Raw genomic sequence first — 21,462 nt, 5'->3', positions numbered from 1 at the left:
GTGTTCGTTTTTAGTATTAATGGGTGTAATCTGGAATAACAGATTTTTATGTTTTCAGCCAATGAGAATACGCGGAATGTAAATGGGGAGAAATTATTTTTGAATACGGAAGTGTAAAGGTAGTTGTATGTCTATCAGTGTATGACGCAGTTAATAAGGGTGTCAAGACAATATATTTAGATTGTGTATAGTTTTACCCAGTCTTCAGTGGGAGCAGGAGTAGTACTTTTTATTTAGAAGGAAAAATAACAGTTATTTCCATTGTGTATTTTTGCGGTTGTGATGATATTTTTCCTAGGTTGGAATGTAAGATTTTAATAAAGCGGATAAATGTGTGTAAGATGGCGTTCAAAAGTTACATAATATACTGACTAATAGTCTAGACATAATAAATTTGTATGTGGCATCTGTTGGAGCAAACCTAGTGTACTTTGGTCCAAAGGGGAATTTCTGCAATCAAATTATATATAGGAATACTGTTTGCATGCATGATTGAATGTTTGGTAAAAAAAATATAATACCATATATTTTTTTATATATATATATATAAAAGGTGTGTTTTTAGAGGTGGCAAATTTTAAATTAAAACAAATCACAGAAAAATATTTTTATTATACAAATATGTGGTTTATTCCAAAGATTAATTTTTGGTATTTATAATTTAAATAAAATTTCAGGTATATAGGCCCCATGACTCGGGCATATATGGTATAATCTAGAGGTCCAATTTTCACAAACTCTACTGATTAAATTAGGCTTTATTTCAGCAATGATGTATCAAATGTTGTCTTCCAAGTGGTCAATTGTCTGGTTTATCAGCATATATATAAGACTTTACATATTCCGAAAGGAAATAATCTAGTAGAGTTATTTTAATTGCACAAACGAGGTGGCCAGTTGACAGATCGATTTCATAAAAGCATTCATTCATCAAATGTAAAAATAAATTTGCACAATTTACAAATGCTGATCAAATGTCAGTCTCTTCATAATGAATTGCCAAACCAAGCTGAACTCAAAATAACTGATAGTTGCCAAATGTGTAATTAAAGTAAATAGAGTTTCAATTTAAAGTTGGTCACCTCTAAACAGTTAAAAACAAAACCATCTTTTATATATACTTTTTTAAAAAGTAATATTTTTGGCATCTGAAAATTATTCAGAAAACGTCAATGGAACTGTGAATCAACATATCAAGAAGTTTTTTTGTTTAAAAATTTGATATTTAATCAAATGAAATGGATTACTTACATGCAACGCACACACCCACATTCACACTATTGTTTGTTTGGCAAAGATCTATAACTGACCAATAACTAATCAATGTTTATCGCATTCATTGGATGATAGAAAAATGCACTTGTGATTAAGTTTGAAGAGTTTGTTAAAAAAAAAAGAAAAAAGGTTGTGATTCCGTTAATCCGGTGCCGATTTATTACTTAAGTTCTGATTTCTTACAACTGATATCATTTCAACTGGAAACGGTTCGTTATCTTTATCCATAGAAGGTTGATTAAACAGTTTCTCTTTCTTTATACGGAAAGAAACACCTTGCCATTCATTATCACTCATCTCATCTTCCGAAGTATACCTAATCCGGTTCACTGTAGACCGACACTTTCTTTTATGATGTGTACGCGATTTTGATCCGACCAACCTCTCTTTCTGCAACTGGTTGACTGGAGGTGAATAGTTTGTTGTCAACACGTCAGCAGGAGAGGCTGTCGGAGCATTGTGAGGGTAAACATTCGTCTGATCGTCGTCACAGCTTTCGTCATCGTCAATACTGATTGGTTCGGTTTTAATGTTGGAAATGGAAATCAGTTTTTCTGGTGGCGAACCAAAATCCAAAGATGCGATGTAAGGATCTTGGATATCAGATGCCGGTAAGTCTACAAGTTCTTCAAATTTGTTATTTTCAATATCGATATCGTGCAAACTTCTGTCTAAAGAAGGGGAAAGGCACACAGAATGTTTGTTCTCGTCTCTTTGCAGCATAACTTCGGGAGACGAAATCACGAGACGTTGGTAAATACTCGATGATAACTTCCTCTTTCTAGGGGATTGCAACTGGGTGGAAATATCCGCCGGATCTTGAGAGGAAACATCATCTGCTGAGAAATTAACAATCTGGATTGAATCATAAGGCGATGATGGGCGTTGGTTTGGGTCAATGTTAATCATTTCAGACGCCTGTTCATGTGGCGAAAGGTGGGCAGAACAGAGCATTTCTAATTCCTTCATGCCTAGTTGGAGAGCCATTTGCCTCAGCTGGTTTAGAAGGCGTGCATTTAGATCGAGCACTCCGCTGTAGATGTACTCTGCAAATGCTGTCAATGCTTCGTGGCTAATCGCCTGAGGAAAGTTCACCTGGAGAAACCGATTTGATTGACCACCATTATTGAACATGGTCAGAAGTTTGGGGCACACAGCTAGAAGAATGATTTTATGAACCTGAAACCAAAAAAAAAAAAAATTTTTTTACAAGCTTATAATCAAAGAGAAAATCATTCTTAAACAAAATAAAATTATTAATGTTCAAATTAAAATTATAGAACAAAATCAAAAATCTCATTTTTAAATTATTTTTTTTCAATTTTATCTAGCTTTTATAACTTTTTTTTTTTATTATTACTTTTGCCACAGATGTTGCTTTTGATCAAGCTTCAAGATTGAAACTATGCAGTTTTTTTTTGTATATAGGCTAGTGTCCACAATTTTTGACCAATCATCACATAACTTGATCAAAAAGCGATTTGATTATCGAATTTCTAGGTCAAAGGTTATGGAAAAAGTGAAATTTACACTTTTAGCCATAACTTTGGTTACATTTATCGGAGAGATTCATTAATTGGCCTATCTAAATATAGACCTGGCCAGAGATAAGTTAGCTTAAACCAAATATGATGATTAGGATTTGTGGGTTCAGATTTGTCTCCAGGTTTACAATTATTGGGATTGCTTGTAGGATTTTCTGTGAACTTGGAATCACTATTACATTTTCTCAGAGCAGAAAAACACGTTCCTGTCTTGGAAATTGCACCAAATTAAAAGAATTAATATAGAATTTTTTTTCTTCAAACATAAATCCCAAAACTTTAGAATATTAGCACATATTTTTTTGTGATGAAGAAAAAAAAAAAAAAATCAAAGTTTGTTCTTTCCTTAGTCTGTACGTTACACTTTGAAAAAAAGCCAGATACAATTTTTGAAGGCCAAATTCATGAAACTTGGCTTTAAAAAGGCCAACTTGGCAACACTGGACAAGAATATGAGAGGGATCTCCTTTTAATATAGTCTCGTTTTCAAATATCACTCGGTACTTGTACAGTTTAACCAAGACATTAAAAAAATGAAAATATCGAAAAAATGTTATAGTGTACGTATCTGTTTTGGGCTGAAGATCTCAAAAAATTTTTTTTACTTAATTTGATCAAGTAGTTTTTTTTTTTTTACAGCAGAAAAATGTTTATATGACAGCCTGTTGTTTGGATTTTTAGAAACGCCACGGGGAGATAACTCAACTTAAAGTGCCGACACTCCCTCCCCATCTTTAATACTAGGTTTTCTTCCTATAAATCAAACCTTTTGCTACGTATCATAACAAATTGTTTTTTCACTGTAAAAAAAATACTACTTTGATCAAATTAAGTGAAATTTTTTGGGGGAGAACTTTATTCCATAACGGATACGTACAATATAAACTTTTTTTTCTTCGATATTTTCATTTTTTAGTGTCTTGATTAAACTGTACAAGTACCTATCACTCTAATAATATATCACGTCACGTAATGGTGTGAGAAAGGAATAATTTCGATGTGCAGTGGTTTTACGCCAAAGAAAGAAGTCAGCAAAATGTAACGTAAAAAAAAAGGGAACATTTGAAAGAAATCGGACAAAAAAAGAGAACATTGTCTGCCAAGGTGCTGAACTGAAGGAGTAAATAAAAAATTGTGTTTTACAATGTGATTTTATTATTTGTATTGAATTATGTAGCACAATATTACTTTCTAAGCATTTATTAGTACTTCTAAATTCATCTCATCTGAGTCAGTTCTATATTTAAAATACAATGGACACTATTTTCATAGAAATGTTAAAGTCATATTTGCTGCATATTATTGGTTTTTCTGTATAAAACAATTTTTTTGTGCTAACCAGAAAAATATCAGCTTTATCAAAACATATTTGTTGATTCAATATATTTCTCATCCCGTGGAATTTTCACAGGTCGTGCTAGTAATAAAATAAGTTAGTTGTGATATTATAAAAAAAAAGTAGTATCAATGGCCAACAAAATTGTTGGCTTGTTGGAATTATTCACTGATGGACAAAACTTACCATTACAATTGTTGTACCATTCCCAATTCCAGCGTCACACAATTGACCTTTCTTCCAAAGACCTACAAGATTTGTCATCACATTGCACTGATGTTCGGACACAACCAGTAGCTTCCGATGTTGGGTGGGTGGAACTTGTGCAGTTGGATGGAATGTTACCTTGGTCTGAGGCAGGCATGACTTGCTTGCATGTCGCTCTTTGGCCACCCGACTTGGTTCCACAATTGATACGCTACTGCTGTAAAGAGAACAAAGGTGAACATCAATGGCAGCTATCTTTGGAATGATCATGTTGGAAGAATAATTTGGGTTGCAAAATCAAATATTTAGGAAGCAGTAAGAGTCTGATCTTAGACCTGACCCCACAACGCTTGTTCATAATGTTTACCCAATGACACATTCATGGGTCATCAACTGGATAAAAAAAAAAAAAAAAAAACTTTTGAGTCACAATAAATATTGAAACTACATATATAGAAGGTTAAATCATATATTGTTAATGTCTTAAAGATGTGTATATCAACTAGTATTCATGTGAAGATTTGTTCATAGAGAGATCATTGTCAAGTTAGGCAGGATGTAGGGGTTGACAAAGAATCAGTTAACCTTTGAGGCCATCATGTTTGACAAGACACATCTGAAGAAGGTTGGAGATTACATCAGCCAAAACAATGTGAAAATAACATTCAAGATGAGAAGAGTCGTTGGAATAATCCAAAAATATTCTGTTTTACTTTTTATTGTGCCTTTTATTGGTATTTAGTAGTGTTAGGATGATTAATCAATCAGGAAAATCGGAACTTGGGGGTATCGGAAAAATTTGTGCCTATTTTCCGATGCCATTGATCATCTTTTTCTTCTTAAACAAAATCTTCCACTCCTAACAATAATAATAATAACAATAACAATAATAACAATAATAATAATAATAATAACAATAATATAATAATAATAAAATAATATTTATTAAACTACCAGTAAATATAGACTTTCACGAATCTGTCTTTATATTTGGGAAAATATATGTACATTTAATGTTTTTTTTATGATAATTGGGGAAAAATATTTTTTTAATCAAATATTTAGACATTCATAAATTGAAATCAGTAATTGTATTGGAATCAAGAAAAATATTGGAATCATTCCATCACTAGTATTTAGCCCATCCACACACACATGCGGGTAAACGTGAGAAACCTTCAATGGTCATGGTCACTTATAAAAATGCTGGTTCCTTAAAATGAGAGAGGCTTGTGAGAAAATAAATGTTTTCCTTGTGTTTAGGCACATAAATGAACCACACTTTAAAGTTTAGTTTCATCCAGAAATCATTTCTGTTGTTAAGCATTGTGTTGGTCCTGGATATGACCTTAAACTATATCCAGTGATGAGGCTCCAGCTTGCGGGCTTTGGGGAGTGTGGAGCCACCCTTTAATTGTCACTGCTCCCAGGTCCACTCTGACCCGGAGTGGTAGTACCTGTTAGGGTCCCAATTATGGGTTAAATAGAAACCGACTTGAAAGCAACAAATATATTCTATTAAAAAATTTTTCTTCAAAATCTTTGGATTCGGCATTAAATAACCTGAAAAGGGTTGATATGTCGTAAAAGAAAAACAACCAACCAACTAACCATTGTGTGTATGCCAACTAGTACTAATTTGCAGATTTGGGTTCGGAATAAGATTGTTGTCAAGTTAGGCAGGATATATAGGGTTGGCAAAAGGTCAGGAAATTAACCTTTGAGGTCATTCTTTTTCATGCAAAGAATTGGTAACAGAAATGACATCAGTGGAGAATGGAAAGTTAGTCTAGGACAACAGCAGACTTAACTAAGATGACTTACAAATTCCCTAACCATCGTTTCCTCTAAAACTTCAGTATCGATGTAAGGCCATATGAATGACCTCCCTTGAACTTGGAGATAATATAATAGATGTTTATGACATGGGAATTTTTGAATGCTGATTTTAAAGGCAAGTGGGAAGGAATAGTGTGCTTGAAAGATTATATATATAATATTCAAAAGAAAATTGGTTCTGTAATAATAAATATGAAATCTGCATAAATTAAAATATATTTAAACGCATTTTATGACCAGGCAAGGCCAAGCGCCCCTCGCTAGTGAATTAAATAAACCATGAAACATTTTTAACAAAAACAGTGTTTTTAAAAATTCTAGGCAAGCTGGAATATCTTTAATCTGTTACTTATGCTAGAAGTTAATGCAAACAAATATCGAAAGATTTTTAACAGCGTTGGCTGGAGAAAATTGCTGGGATCACTGTAAAGGTTTTTTTTATGAGAAAGCGCACCACACAACGCTATCTCAACTGGTACGCCCATGTCACCCACTGTCAGTCCCTTGAAACACTCCAAAGATTGTTCTACATTGTTATCAACAATGGCCTAAAATTATGGTAGTTTACTAAGACACAGATAGAATCAGTTGTTAACAAGCTGATCTTAGTATGTGCGGCACAAGCAAAATGGCAACAGACAGAAGTTGCAAGTCATTCATGAAACGAATAACCTCAGCATACGACACAAAGATGAATAATAGCATATTTCAATTTAAACCATAGTTTCAACAACACAAAATTATCAAATCTTGTTCCTATCACAACTACAATGTACTCATTTATATGAAAAGTTAGAACTACTTCAAGGTAAAAAAAAATGTGAAATGGATAGATTCGGAGCCAGAAAACAGCAATTGGTCTCCCATTGTCAGAAACTTTGTTCATGGACAAATTTATCTACTCCCCCCCCCCACCCCCCATAGGAAAATGCAACACAAGAGCTGGAAAGAGGGACTGAAGGGGTAGCGACCTACAGGAAGAGCAATAAATGCCTGAGCAATCCTGTCAGTATTCCTTGGTAGGGGTGCCTCAGGTGATTAACAATAAGCTAACCCTTTCTGAAAGGGAAAAGGCAAAGCTTGGGAGAGTGAACCTCCTAGAACTGTATATTGACAAACAACAACAACTGCAGTCAACAGGGAAAGGTCATTTCAGAAATTGCCTAGACTATGTTAGCTTGGAGCAAGCAGCGGCATGACAGACTTAAAGACAAAATAAAGGGAGCAAGAAGAGTTGCATGGTTGTCGACAGTAAATCCAATGTCCACTTTCTACTCTCCTTGATCCGACAAACACTATATTTTGCCGTCTTTGTCAGTAAATGTGTTTTGAGGTTTTAATGGCAAAATATATTTTTTCCAAGACTAATTGAATTTATAATTATCTTTTATTTGCTGACAATGCTAATCTTAAGGAGTATGTATGATAGTAGTAAGAGTACAGTTGGGCCATTCCAAGCCAGTTACCCAAATTGGTTGACTGTTAGAGTTAGGAGAACTTACTAACCTGCCTAGCATTCTGTTTGGTTCTTTATAGACATCCCCCCCCCCCTGCCCATCATCATTCTTGTACATATATTCATTTGTAAATAAAATTACACCGAAACCATTAAAGATTTTTTAAGTAGGTTTAAAGCCATAGAGTGAATGCAGTATTTTGGTGGAAGAATCTAGCTAAGAGGAAGAAAAGATTTTTGTCAAAAAAAAAAAAAAAATGGCATTCTACCGTCCCCATCCTCCAAAATCAAACAGGGCATAATACCTGCGTTGAATAGAAATTGTAACTGTTTTTATTTTGACTAAATAATTTGACCATTAGAATACGTTCAAATAACATTACAAAATTTATGTAAGGCATAACATGGTATCAGATATGGTTTAATTCTAAACGTCCCTTTCAGCTGTCATCTGAATTGGAGTGCTGGTCGCCAAAATCAAAATAGAAAATTATTGTTTAAAATAAACTTTTAGGTGATATTTTGGAAACAAATAAAATCAGCATTTCCAGAAGTTAATTCAGTCCGATATCTTTTGCCGCTTGGGTTTCTTCCGCCAATCACAGAAAGCTGTCCAATCGCATCTGAAATATGGCAAAACTATTATACTAGCGAGTTTACCTGTTCTCTCGTTGTTTACAATTTTTGCCTTCAAAGTATCTGCGCAAGATTTTGGACGGATGTTGTTCCTCTTGTTCGGCGCTGGTCACAGTGGCGGAAGCTTCTCTCTTGTTGCCATGGTTATCAGAGGTCTTCAAGTCTCCGTTATTTGCCTGATCAAGAAATTTCAAAATAAACAATTAAAACATTGAAAAAAAATAAATAAAATAAAATGTTTTCAAATTTAAATATGAGAATCATATTTAAATATTCTTAAACTAATAACATTTATAGATCTTTTTCTTCTAATAGATAAAGTAAAGTCAGTCTATTGTTTATTTGTTATCACCGTCTTAAGTGTTGGGAAGTGGAAGAGAAAGCAAAAAGTGACAAAAGAAAGGGCAAATGGATTTATCAGCAGAACAATAGATAGGAAATTGTTCACAAAGGAACACAAAAGGAAGCTGACTTGGGATAATTCATCAAGATGGGACAGTAACAGGAACATAGGGACTGAATAATGGAGGTCAATATGTTTAGAGTTAATTTATGAGCAGTTTTAGGAGTGTCAAGGAGTTTTGCGACAGTTAGCAAGAGTTGGAGGACAATCTTGAGTTTGCAGTGATTGACAATAGAGTTGAGGAGAGTTATGAGTTGAAGACAGTCAAGGGCAAATTGTAGCTTAGATGTTGGTTGGTTGTTTTTGTTTTACGGCATATCAACCCTTTTCGGATTATTTAATGCTGAATCCAAAGATTTTGAAGAAAATTTTTTTAATAGAATATATTTGTTGTTTTCAAGTCGGTTTCTATTTAACCCATAATTGGGACCCTAACAGGTACTACCACTCTGGGTCAGAGTGGACCTGGGAGCAATGGTAAATTAAAGGGTGGCTCCACACTCCCCAAAGCCCGCAAGCTGGAGCCTCACCACTGGATATAGTTTAAGGTCATATCCAGGACCTGTAGCTGAGAGGTGAAGGGGAACTGAAATGATCAAACAACTGACACAGCCTCGACAGTAGATGTAGATGTGGCCATTAGTGTGTAAAGGGTCGATGGTGTCACACACACACACACACACCCAGAGTGCAACTAATATTTGCAGAATTTGTGCTTTTTTGTTTTATTTCATTCGTTTACTAGCGAAGGAAGGGGGTGCCCGACCTTGTTGCTCCTGAGATACGTTTAAATATATATTAATTCATGCACATTATGTAATTATTATTATAGAGCTAATTCTTTATTAGATATTATATTGTGACTAATATATCGTACTTATTTCAAAAGTAAAAAAAAAAAAGAAAAAGAAATTGGGTGCCATCAGCTAGAATCGAAACCAAAACATTTAGCGCTCCAGCTGCGTTCCGTTTGAGTTCACCCGACAGACAAATAAGAAAGTTTAAAAATTAAACCACTTTTAGCTATGATTAGTTTTACGCATGTGCAAACTAATAAAAATATACCGGCAACTTGAAATGAACATTTTATATTTCAACTTGCCGACTTCTGTACACATTATTCATCCATCCAAACAAAGATTTTACTTGGTATAAACCACTTTGTGTATGATTACTCAGTGTTATATGACCAGTAGTTTAAGAGTTTATCGGTTAAATATGGGTATATTACACAGTCGCAAATGCACGGGAAACAACATGGCCAGAATGAGAAGAGAAAATGAAGGAGAAGAATACTGGCACACAACATTGGAATCGGTGATTATTGTCGAGCGAGGGACCATGTGGTATCATAAACAATTAAAACATTGGGAAAAGAAAACGCTTTCCAAATTTAAATATAAGGATCATAATATTTAACTCTTCTTATACTAGTAACATTTATAAATCTTCTTCTTCTAATAGATAAAGTAAAGTCAGTCTATTACTTTTTTTTGTCATCAATAGCTTTATACAAAATCAATATTTGATTCTGTTTTGTCAGTTTCTTCTTGTGGAGCATTGCAACACGCTGTTAAAAAGAATTTTAAGAAATTTAATTTGATTCGGTTTCTTTCAGAACATACTTTGTCCGGGTAGGAATTATTATCAAACTACTTGCTGATTGGATTTTCCAAACAGAATACTCATCATCAGCATACAGCAACATCTATGAATAAGTGGTTGTAAATAATGTTGCAACAGTCAAGTCAGTCACTGGATTTGAAACCAATTGAGAACTTGCTGTGATATTTGAAAATTCAAATTTAAAACGGAGCAGCAACAGATTTTTTTTTAATCTGAAGATAACATGAGAGGCAGAACGTTTGCAAATCATTAACGATTGATCACTACTGAATTAAAGGCTATTAAAGTATCAAATAAAGATAATTAGGTCATTTTAGTACGATTTTGTTTTTCATTAAAATGAATAAATCTTGTCAATTTGTTTCTGAATTTTTGAGATGAGGCGTGATTATTCATATTATTTGAATCCTTTGAACTACTGTTCTCATCTTGAGTGTTATTTGTACGTTTCGGTCGATGTCACTCCGACCTTCTTCAGGTATATCTTGTTAAACTCTGTAATCCGCACGAAATTTCAAATGGAACTCTTTATTTAATCCACGCGAATAGCAGGTTCTCATTCAGTCAGCCATGACTCGGTAGAAGTCCTAATTAATTTGCAATTGTATTTTGAGTGTCGCTTACCTTAAGAATTGAAGATTCTACCTCCAGAAGAGTTTAACTTTACTACTGAATTTCACCAAGTATTTTATCCACTATGCCATGGGTCCTAAATGCTATCAACTTCTGTGCAGTTAAATAGTAAATCTCATACAGTCTAACTATAAATGATTTATTTAGTTAATATAAAAAAAAACATTTTTAATGTGTATTACTACATTCCTTTTCTGTATACATGTTATGTTTTGGCCAAGAATAATTGAAATAATAATAGAATAAATTTTCAACCCAATTTTCAAAATATAGATAATTTTATATATATATATATATATATATATATATATATATATATATATATATATATATATATATATATAAGCACTTTTTAGTTATAATAGTGAAATTCGAAATATTCAATTTCAAGTAAAACCAATCCATCCATCCATAGCCTTGAGCCCATAGACGGGCATAAGCTATCTTACAACTTTGTAGATGTTTTGTAGCGCTGAGTTCTTTTTTCGGGGTGAGGGTGCTGGCCCCACGCCCAATCTTCCCAGAAGGTACATGCAATGCTTTCACGGTACGGGTTTAAGTCTGCCTGTCTACTACCACTATTCCCCCACCCTCGCAATTTTCCTTTTTTTTTTTTTTTTTTTTTTTTTTTTTTTTTTTTTTTTGTGCTCAACCCACACCCTTACACACACCTCCACTTTCTTTTCTACCTTCACGTCACGGGTTCGAGCTTGTCTGTCTACTACAATTTTTTTTTTTTTGCTCAACACACACCGCCAAACACCCGGGCAACGGCAGGCACCCAGGCTACATATATAAAAGCAAAAATGTGTGTATGAATGTTCGCTTTTTGTGTATGTCTTCAAAAGGCTTTTTTCCAGCGGATTCTTGAGGTCGTCGCTCATTTTTAAAACTTTTTATATCACATCTAAATGATAATATCTACGACTTAACAACAGTGATCACCTCTCTTTAATTTGCCTGACTTTGAAACGTTAAATATTTGACATTTTCGGGATCGGCACGTGTTACTTTCGCTTTTCAGTATAAATAAAAGCAAAACTCTATTCAAACAACTGGCCCATGGCCAGTGGTCTTTAGAAAGCGATTTAACGTTTGGTCAATGTCGGCTTATCGTCATATCAGACTGTTGCTTTCATTTTGAGACGAGACACTCCCCCCTAATAAACGAGGAGCTGGTTTTCCCCAAAGTTAGGTAAAAACAAACCGGGTTATTGACCTCATTAAAAACTTTCCCGCAGAAAATGTTAACTGCTGAATAGCTATTACTTACGATCGCCACGTGTGCATTAAGCTTTTTCGTATAAAAAAAAAAAAAAAGCCAACAGACTTGCGGTAAATACAACACTGTCCCGCACTCAAAGTTCACGACATTAACTCGTCACAAACAGGCACCTGCCAGGTCGCACGTTTTTTTTTTGCACTTTACTATTTTCCAACTGCGCGTCAAGGCTTCATTTTTTTTTTTTTAAAAACAACTAACGATTTTTCTTTTCATTTACCCAAAAACACATACGTCTACAAACACCCGGGCAACGCCAGGTACCCCCCCCCCAGTCTATAATATAAATCTCACCTGTCTGTTTAAATGTATGTATGTCTGCCTAAAACTTTTGACAGAGGCGACGGATTTTCACGAGATCAGTATCGATCTGAAGCTCGCCTCTTCGAATGACAAAAATCGAAAAATTGGCTAAAAACATTAATTCCTTCAACAGCAATTGGGCACTTTTCTACAAGGAGGGGAGGGGTCGCTTTTTTCGAAAGTCATCCCCTCTTTTCGATTGACTAGCCTTAATTTAAATCTTTGTCACTTCCGGTTTGGTGATGGGTGCAACAGCAAAGATGTCACTTTTCTTTTTCACATTTCTTTCCTCCTTCATGGTACGGGTTCGAGCCTGCCTGCCTACTACCACGATTTTTTTCTTTTCTTTTTTTTTTTTTTTTTTTGCTCAACACACACCTCCAAACATCCAGGCAATGTCGGGCACCCAGGCTAATTTCTCATATAAATTTAATGTAGAATGATTACCATTTCAGGACTGTTCTAATTTTTTTTAGAGATGTTCACTAAATTTTTACCATTAAACTTAAGTTAGATTTTTTTGTTTGTAAAACCATATGTAATCACTTAAAAAAAGTAACCCATACTTCAAAAACTAAGCACATTGAATTCATCTCCTAAAGAAAAATAATTGTTTTGTTAATTACTCTAAAATGCTAGAATGTTTCAGAAAAAGTAGCTCATTTTACATTAACCTCGCACTTTAAATTGTTAAATAAATCTTCTTAAATTTATATTTTATTAACAAGGAGACCTGACGTTGTCTGGGATTGAATGATGATAAATGGATGTTTCTCATTCCTATATTTTTTATTGTCATCAAAATTGGTGAAATTTTTCAATCAAATTGATTGATTGTCTGCTCTAGTTAGGGACCCATCGCGGTGCACAGGGAGGAAGCTTTACATGCCTTCCCGCAGCGACTTAGTCCATTATACATAGTAGTCTACATTGCACTGTAGAGAACCTACTGTTAATTTTATAAAATTATTTTTTATATATAATCGCTTGCATTAAAGTTTAAAATGCAAAAGTCAAGTATCATGCTTCAATTGTGCTTTAAGCAGAAACATTCATTTCGAATGCGCTTCTGTCATATATAAAAAAATTACTGTTGATTTGATATGTTGAGCCTTTTGACTTGTGTGGTAACAAAATTTCTCAAATGCACTTGTGATGTTAGGCTGTGTAAGGTGTTAACTTTGATTAAAATCGCTTGTTCCTTCTTTCATCGGATTATTTCCATTATCGATACTTATCGAAAATATTCTGATACAAAATCTATCTAAGAACACTGTCAGGCAGATAAAGTACCTTTGTGAGCAATTTCATAAAAAAAAAATCGGCCCAGCTGTTTTCCAGTCCATAGGGAACAAAATCATATATAGACACACACAAAGTTCCTTTTATATAATAGTAAAGATAGTCTCAATAAATGTAGGTCTTTTTTTCTTGACAAAATTGTTTTTATTTCATTGTTAACCATTTTCCCGGTATAATCTATATAAAATGCAAATGCGCGCACAGATTTTTTGTATGTCTTGAAAAGGCTTTTTCGCCGACGCTCCTGGGGAGGGGGAGGGGGGGTACTATCGCTTAGAATTGTTTATATAGCCCCTAGATAATAATATCTAGGATTTGGGAACGCGGGGTCGCCTCTAGATTTATTTACATTGACTTTTGAGATTCACGCTATTTCACTCTGTCCTCAGTGGGGGGGAGGGGGTTACTATCGCTTAGAAGTGTTCGTATACCCCCTACATAATAATATTGAAGATTTGCGAACGCGTGTCACGTCTAGATTTATTTACATTGACTTTTATAAGATTCGCACTATTTCGCTCTGTCCCCTGTTTGTTCTGCTTTTTAGTATAAATACAGTAAAACTAAATTCAAACGGGTCGTGTTCTCGGTTTTTGCCGAAACGTCCAGAAAGCAATCAGCTTTGATCAATGTGGGGCCAAACTCCTTATATCAGGCAATTGCCATTCAATCTGGACAATTGGGAGTTGGTTTCCCCCTCCCCAACATCTTGGGAATGGGGAGCTGGCATTAATGAGGTCAAATAGAAGCAGCAGAGTTAACTTTTATTGCGGCCACGTGTCAATTCTGTTTTTAATACTTAAATAAATAAATTCAAACGTGTTTCTGTTAGTATTTCGCAGTGGCCCAATGGTTAACGTCGCACGTTTTTTTTTTCACACTTTAATTTCCAACTTTGCCTCAAGAATTCGGGTTCGATCTGCATACTTACCTACCAAAACTTTTTTTTATTTTACCCCCCACCCCGGAGTTTTGATTTACCCAAAACCACACACACCTCCAAACACCTGGGCAACGCCGTGTACCCCCCCTCGCTAGTCCATAATATAAATCTCACCTGTCTGTTTAAATGTATTTATGTATGCATGTCCACCTAAAACTTTCGATAGAGGTGACGGATTTTCACAAGATCGGTATTGCTTTGAAGCTCGACCATTCGGATGATAAATATCGAAAAATTGGCCAAAAAACATCAATTCCTTCACCCTCAACTGGGCAATTTTTTATAGGAGGGGTCACTTTTTTTTGTCAATATTTTCGAAAGTCATGCTCTCTTTTCGATTGATTACCCTTATTTAAACTTAGGTCACTTCCAGTTTGGCAATGGGCGCAACAGCAAAGACATCACATTTTTTTTTTTCCACATTCTTTTCCTCCTTCGCGGTATGGGTTCGAGCCTGCCTACCTACTATCATTTTTTTTTTTTTTTTTTTTTTTTTTTGCTCAGCAACACAGGGGCACCCAGGTTAGTAATTTATAAATGCGACAGTTTTATGACAATATTAGTGCTTTTTTTTTTTTTTTTCTTTTTCATCATTTTTTTCAATTTTAATTTTTTATTATTATATCATCAGTATTATTATCACTCTGCATATTATGATAATTTACACACACAAAAAAATTAAAATTCTCCATTTTTAAGCCTGAAAAAACTTGTAAGCGGTAAAAATGAAATAAAACAACAAAAATCAGCATTCTGTATAAATTTAACGTAAAATCATCACATCTTTTGGACTAGAAAGTGTTTTAAGAACATGTAATCAATTTTGTTTGTTTTAAATCTTGCCATATTAATGTTCCTGATCAACCTTTAGTAAAAAAATATGTCATCGTTATAAAAGTCATTAAAGATACGTCCCCTTACTACTAATCATAAGTCTGAGTGGTAGTACGAAAAATAAAGCGATTCATTATTATAATACAACTTTACCGTTCGGACTTAGAAAAATACAAGTGGTAAAAAATTTAGTTAACTATCCTAAAAGTTAGAATGGCCTGAAACGAGAAATATTTTGCATAAAACTTATATGTGCAACTAACTCACTATAAATTCTAAAAATAATTGTTTTTTTTTTTACCGTGTGTTCACTCATAATTGCTTAAAAATGTAGAATATCATATTTTAGAAGGGGTTTCTTTTAAATGTAAATAGACTTTCTTTTTTTATTTGACAAAATTCTAAATGCATTTTATCCAAGATTTTGATAAATTCATTGCGAGATGCGGTCATCAGACAATGGGAAAGTTCAAATGACACCAAAGAAATAAATTAAAACATCCAACAGTTTAGATCGTTTAATATTAAACTGTAAACTCTTTGAGAAGTATCATAAAGACGTCATACTTAGTAGGTGTGAAAACAAATGTGATAAAGGAATAAGCAACTTTGCTTATAATAGTTCAACAATAAAAAATAAATTAGACTTGAGAGTCAATGCTACAGTTGAGAATGGGATTCATCACCAGCAGTATTTGACCATTTTTTTTTATATTGAAAATGAATAATCTTCTAATAAATATGTTTATCTCATTTTTAGTCTCAAGAAAAACATTTTCAAAGAATCGTTTTTGTAATAAAAAAATGAAGCTCAGTTTTTTTTGTTTTTTTTCCGATTTTGATACCCCAAAAGTTCCAATTTTTCTAATTCTGATTAATCATCCTAACACTAATATATATAGTGTGACAGAAAGATTCCTTGAGTTTTTGGCCAAGATCACAGTGTAGTATCTGTTCTTCAGATGCTGCACTTCAATTTCTTGTTCTCTGTCAGTGGAGAAATCCTTCACGACTGAGACAATTTTGAATTTTTGTTCCTTTTCTCCACGTTAAAAAAACGACCCTGGTGTCTAACTCTGTCCCACGGGGAGGTATTGTAAATAGGAACAAGACACACTTGAAGAGGGTCAAAGGTTACGTGCTTTGAAATGTGAAAATAACACTCAAGATGAGAATAGTCGCTCGCATAAGTCAAAATATTGACTATTTGCAAAGTTATTTTTCATAAACAATCGAAACATTTTTTTTTTTACCTTTTTTAATGAAGGGTTTTTCAGTTTCAGAATCCAATTAAACCTGGAAGGGATGCCTTCACTTGTTTCGGCCATTTGGTCACATCTTTCAGACAGTTGTTCACGCCTCTCGGACATCCGTTCACTCCTTGCTGCCATCTGTCCATGTCTCTCAGCCATTTGTTCGCCTCTTGTGCCTATTTGATCATTTCTTTCAGCCAATTTACTTGTCTCTGAAAAAAAATAACACTAATAATAATAATAAAAATAATAATAACTAGCAGGAACTGTGGAAATTTGACAGGGGACTCATTCACATCTAATATACTGATGTTGTCATTCTGTAGATGTTCAGTGTAAATACATTCCGATATTATTGTAGCCTTTTTGTTTAAACTGCAAAAGTATTTATCTAAGCTTGCACGAACGCCCGGTAAAGCCCAGTTATAAAGTACGCTTAAATATGATATTTTAATTCTTGCAAATTTCATACATATTATTATAGAGTTAATGTTCTATAGATTTTTATATATTATAAAGTTGCAATTTCAAAAATAAAAAAAATATATCCATAGGACTTGGTTGAATTAGCTTGAATCGAAACAGAAAGAAAAACTTATGAAAAGAATATATGCATATATATAACTTGAGTTCCTTCAGCCATAATCGAAATCGAAACCAAAACTTATGAAGAATTCTTGGTAAAATTATTTATAACAAGAAATAAAAGAACATAACAATTAAATGACCCGGATGTAAGCGTGACACACAAAAGAACACACACGTTATTAATATATAGATAATAAGAATAACAAAAAAATGCAATGCGTAACGCAATTTTCTACATGTTCACAAGTTTTTAAAACATCCTACAGAAAATTTTAAGTCATTTATATTGTTTACAATATTTTTTTTACCCCCCCCCCAAAAAAAAAATGTAGTGTTGGCATTGACTGGCGCCACACTAAATAGTCAAAGAGGATGGAAAGACAGTGCTCTAACCAGGTCTCCCCTGGATGAGTTTGAAGAGGACTGGAACCTTGGAGAGATTTATTGCCATCCAAATTCCAGTGAAGACCAATGGTCATTGTCAGCGAGAAGTCAATGACAAATAACTGTTGCAATGATGTAAATTCATTTGCAAAGGTTACCGACAGAAGTGAAGAGTACTGGAAATCTGGGGAAACTTGTGAGTCGGTAAGCAATTTCTGATGATGACCCGTGTGAGAACTCCTAGTGAGTGAATAACTGTAAAAAATATTGTAAATAATATAAATGACTTAAAATTTTCTGTAGGATGTTTTAAAAACTGGTGAACAAGTAGAAAATTGCGTTACGCATTGCATTTTTTTTTTATTTCTCACTTGGGGTGAGTTAAATATAGATGACGTTATTAAGCATGACAATATGTGAACATGCTTAATGATGACTATCCAGTGAAGGTGTGTGAATCTGCAGTGAAGGAAGAGTGGAAATTTAGAATACAATTTGCCAAGTTAAAATACAAAAAAAAAGAAAAGAAAAAAAAAAGAACAGCTGCGATCCAAATTAATGAGAAATCAATAAAAGTTCCACATGAATTCCGAGTCAGGTTGCTACAATTATTGAGGAGCAATCTTAGCATCATAACAAATTCGAATCAAGAGTTAGGTAAAACTCTCATGACCCAGTATTGGATAAGTGAAATTATTTAAAAATCTTAACACATTCGTGACTAAATGAATTTTTATTTAGGTCTGAATGGCCATTGATTAAATCAGTCAGATGGGAATTTTAAATAAACATGACACATGATGTACAGTGAATGCAACACTAACAAAGATGAAATAAGTTTTATAGAAGAATCTACAAGGAAAGATAAGACATAGATGTGATGTGTAATGTGTAAGTTGTGAGCCATGTTGTGTGCGGCACGATATGTGATGTGTGCGGCACGATATGTGATGCGTGTGGTATGATATGTGATGTGTGTGGCACGATATGTGATGTGTGCGGCATGATATGTGATGTGTGTGGTATGATATGTGATGTGTGTGGTATGATATATGCCGTGTGTGGCATGATATGTGATGTGTGTGGTATGATATGTGATGTGTGTGGTATGATATGTGATGTGTGTGGTATGATATGTGATGTGTGTGGTACGATATGTGATGTGTGTGGCATGATATGTGATGTGTGCGGCACGACATGTGATGTGTGCGGCACGATATGTGATGCGTGCGGCACGATATGTGATGCGTGCGGCAGGACATGTGATGTGTGCGGCAGGACATGTGATGTGTGCGGCAGGACATGTGATGTGTGCGGCACGACACGTGATGTGTGTGGTATGATATGTGATGTGTGTGGCACATCATGTGATGTGTGTGGCACGACATGTGATGCGTGCGGCACGATATGTGATGTGTGCGGCACGATAAGTGATGTGTGCGGCACGACACGTGATGTGTGTGGTATGATATGTGATGTGTGTGGCACATCATGTGATGTGTGTGGCACGACATGTGATGCGTGCGGCACGGTATGTGATGTGTGCGGTACGATAAGTGATGTGTGCGGCACGACACGTGATGTGTGTGGCACGATATGTGATGTGTGTGGCACATCATGTGATGTGTGTGGCACGACATGTGATGCGTGCGGCACGATATGTGATGTGTGTGGCACGATGTGTGATGTGTGTGACACGATATGTGATGTCTATCGCACGACATGTGATGTGTGTGGCACGATGTGTGATGTGTGTGGCACGATATGTGATGTCTGTCGCACGATATGTGATGTGTGTTATGATATGTGATGTGTGCGGCACGATATGTGATGTGTGCGGCACGATATGTGATGTGTGCGGCACGATATGTGATGTGTGTGGTATGATATGTGATGTGTGTGGTATGATATGTGATGTTTGTGGCACGATATGTGATGTGTGCGGCACGATGTGTGATGTGTGTGGTATGATATGTGATGTGTGTGGCACGATATGTGATGTGTGCGGCACGATGTGTGATGTGTGTGGTACGATATGTGATGTGTGCGGCACGATATGTGATGTGTGTGGTACGATATGTGATGTGTGTGGTACGATGTGTGAGGTCTGATTTTTTAAAAAATTTTCTTCCTTTGAAGATTGTAACGTTGAGTATGGGGAAGCCAACATTGCCCTGTTTTTTATTGAAACTAGCCGAGAGCTCTGTTTAGTATCCTCATGTTTCTCTTAAGCACAATTGTCTGGATCTCTTTTGCACTTGGTTCACCAGGAATATTAGTTAGGTAGGACTTCAAGTTCTTCTTCATAAGCCCTGTGGCACCTATAATAACTGGTATGATTGATGTTTCCCTAAGATTTGAGTTTTTTTCATATCATACATGAGACCTTGATATTTAGTCTGTTTCTCTCTTTCAGCTCTGTTCAGATTTCCATAATTAGGGACACTCACTTCAACCAAGGTTGCCACTCATTCCATATAACTATGTCAGGTTTGACAGCAGCATTTTCAAGGTATATGGTTGTATGTATTACATGGTCGTAATGTATAGTATATAAGTCATTTCCAACTGTTCTTTCAGGTTGATGCTCCCAGGACTTGCTACTACACTAAGGTGTGATGTGTAAGGTGTTATGTGTGATGTTTGCTGTGTAAGGTGTATAGTGTGGTGTGATGTGATGTACAAGGTGTGATTTGTGTGGTGTGAGGTGCAATGCATGATGAGAATTGATAATAAACATGAGACATGAAGTACAGTGAAGGCAACACAAAAAAACTTCATTTCATAGATGATGAAAGATGATGAAAGAAAACAGATGTATTACTGGAGAGTTCGATGGTGAGGTGTGATGTGTGCGGCATGGTAAAAACATTTCTTTCATCAATCATCGAATAATATCGAAAAACCATAAGTACAAATTGAAATATCTCTTGAGAACAGACGAAAAAAGATGGCTTCAATTTTAGCTAGTAAGTAGATCCAAATTTTCCATAGAGCAGGTCTCTTGAGGTTGACTTAATTTTTTTGGACTTTGGCTACATTCACTCAGAATGGATCGAGTTGGCTCCTCCAATAGAACAAACAGTGTTCTGGATGAACGCAGATCATGTATGATAGCGGCTAAGATAGTTATGGACAGCCAGTCCTTTGACCAGCAGCGAACATGTGTTTGTCGGGGATATGTACGTCGAGGGGACACAAGTGCAACAATTTTATCAGAGTACATTCCGTTAAAATACTTGTAAAACAAACAGAGATGCAAGATTGTGGTGATAGGACAGGGATTAAAGTTTAGTTGAGAAAGTGAAACCTATTAGAGTGAAGACTCATGTTGGACCCTATCCAAGAGGGAGAGACTAGTAGTATATGTACTACAAAAGTCTGTGACGTGCATCCTTTTCTAATAAAAAAAATTGTACTTGCAAAAGTGCATTGAGAATGGTAATGACTAAGTAAAACAATAAATTTTGGAGTACAAAAGGTCGCTTGTTTTAATGGTACCTCTCTCGTCTACATAGCTATTCAACATGTTCAGTTTAAAAAAAAAGTTTTAATTTTATAACTAATTTTGGAACGATTCCCGTAAGTAACACACATTGGCAGAAAAAGACAGGTAAA

At 34.9% G+C, this 21,462-nt stretch overlaps 1 protein-coding gene across 2 annotated transcripts in view; it reads right to left on the bottom strand.

The window, feature by feature from the left end:
* Positions 1-603: 603 nt before the first annotated feature.
* LOC145293877 (uncharacterized) overlaps positions 604-21,462 on the bottom strand; it is a 34,718-nt gene continuing 13,859 nt past the window's right edge. The window contains exons 4-7 of one of the 2 annotated variants that reach the window (XM_080140630.1): positions 16,873-17,084; positions 8,318-8,469; positions 4,342-4,579; positions 604-2,454 (exon numbers count right to left, since the gene is read on the bottom strand). In XM_080140630.1, coding sequence (XP_079996756.1) covers positions 1,417-2,454; positions 4,342-4,579; positions 8,318-8,469; positions 16,873-17,084 — 1,640 coding nt within the window. In that variant the 3' untranslated portion in view covers positions 604-1,416. The remainder of the gene's footprint in view (positions 2,455-4,341; positions 4,580-8,317; positions 8,470-16,872; positions 17,085-21,462) is intronic. The other variant, XM_080140631.1, reaches the window with a different exon arrangement.

Source organism: Euprymna scolopes, chromosome 15 (genome assembly GCF_053919585.1).
Source record: "Euprymna scolopes isolate OS-2025 chromosome 15, ASM5391958v1, whole genome shotgun sequence".
In the NCBI taxonomy this organism is placed as follows: Eukaryota; Metazoa; Mollusca; class Cephalopoda; order Sepiida; family Sepiolidae; genus Euprymna; species Euprymna scolopes.
Note: the sequence above shows the minus strand (reverse complement) of the source record. Positions and strands in the feature narration are given on the sequence as shown.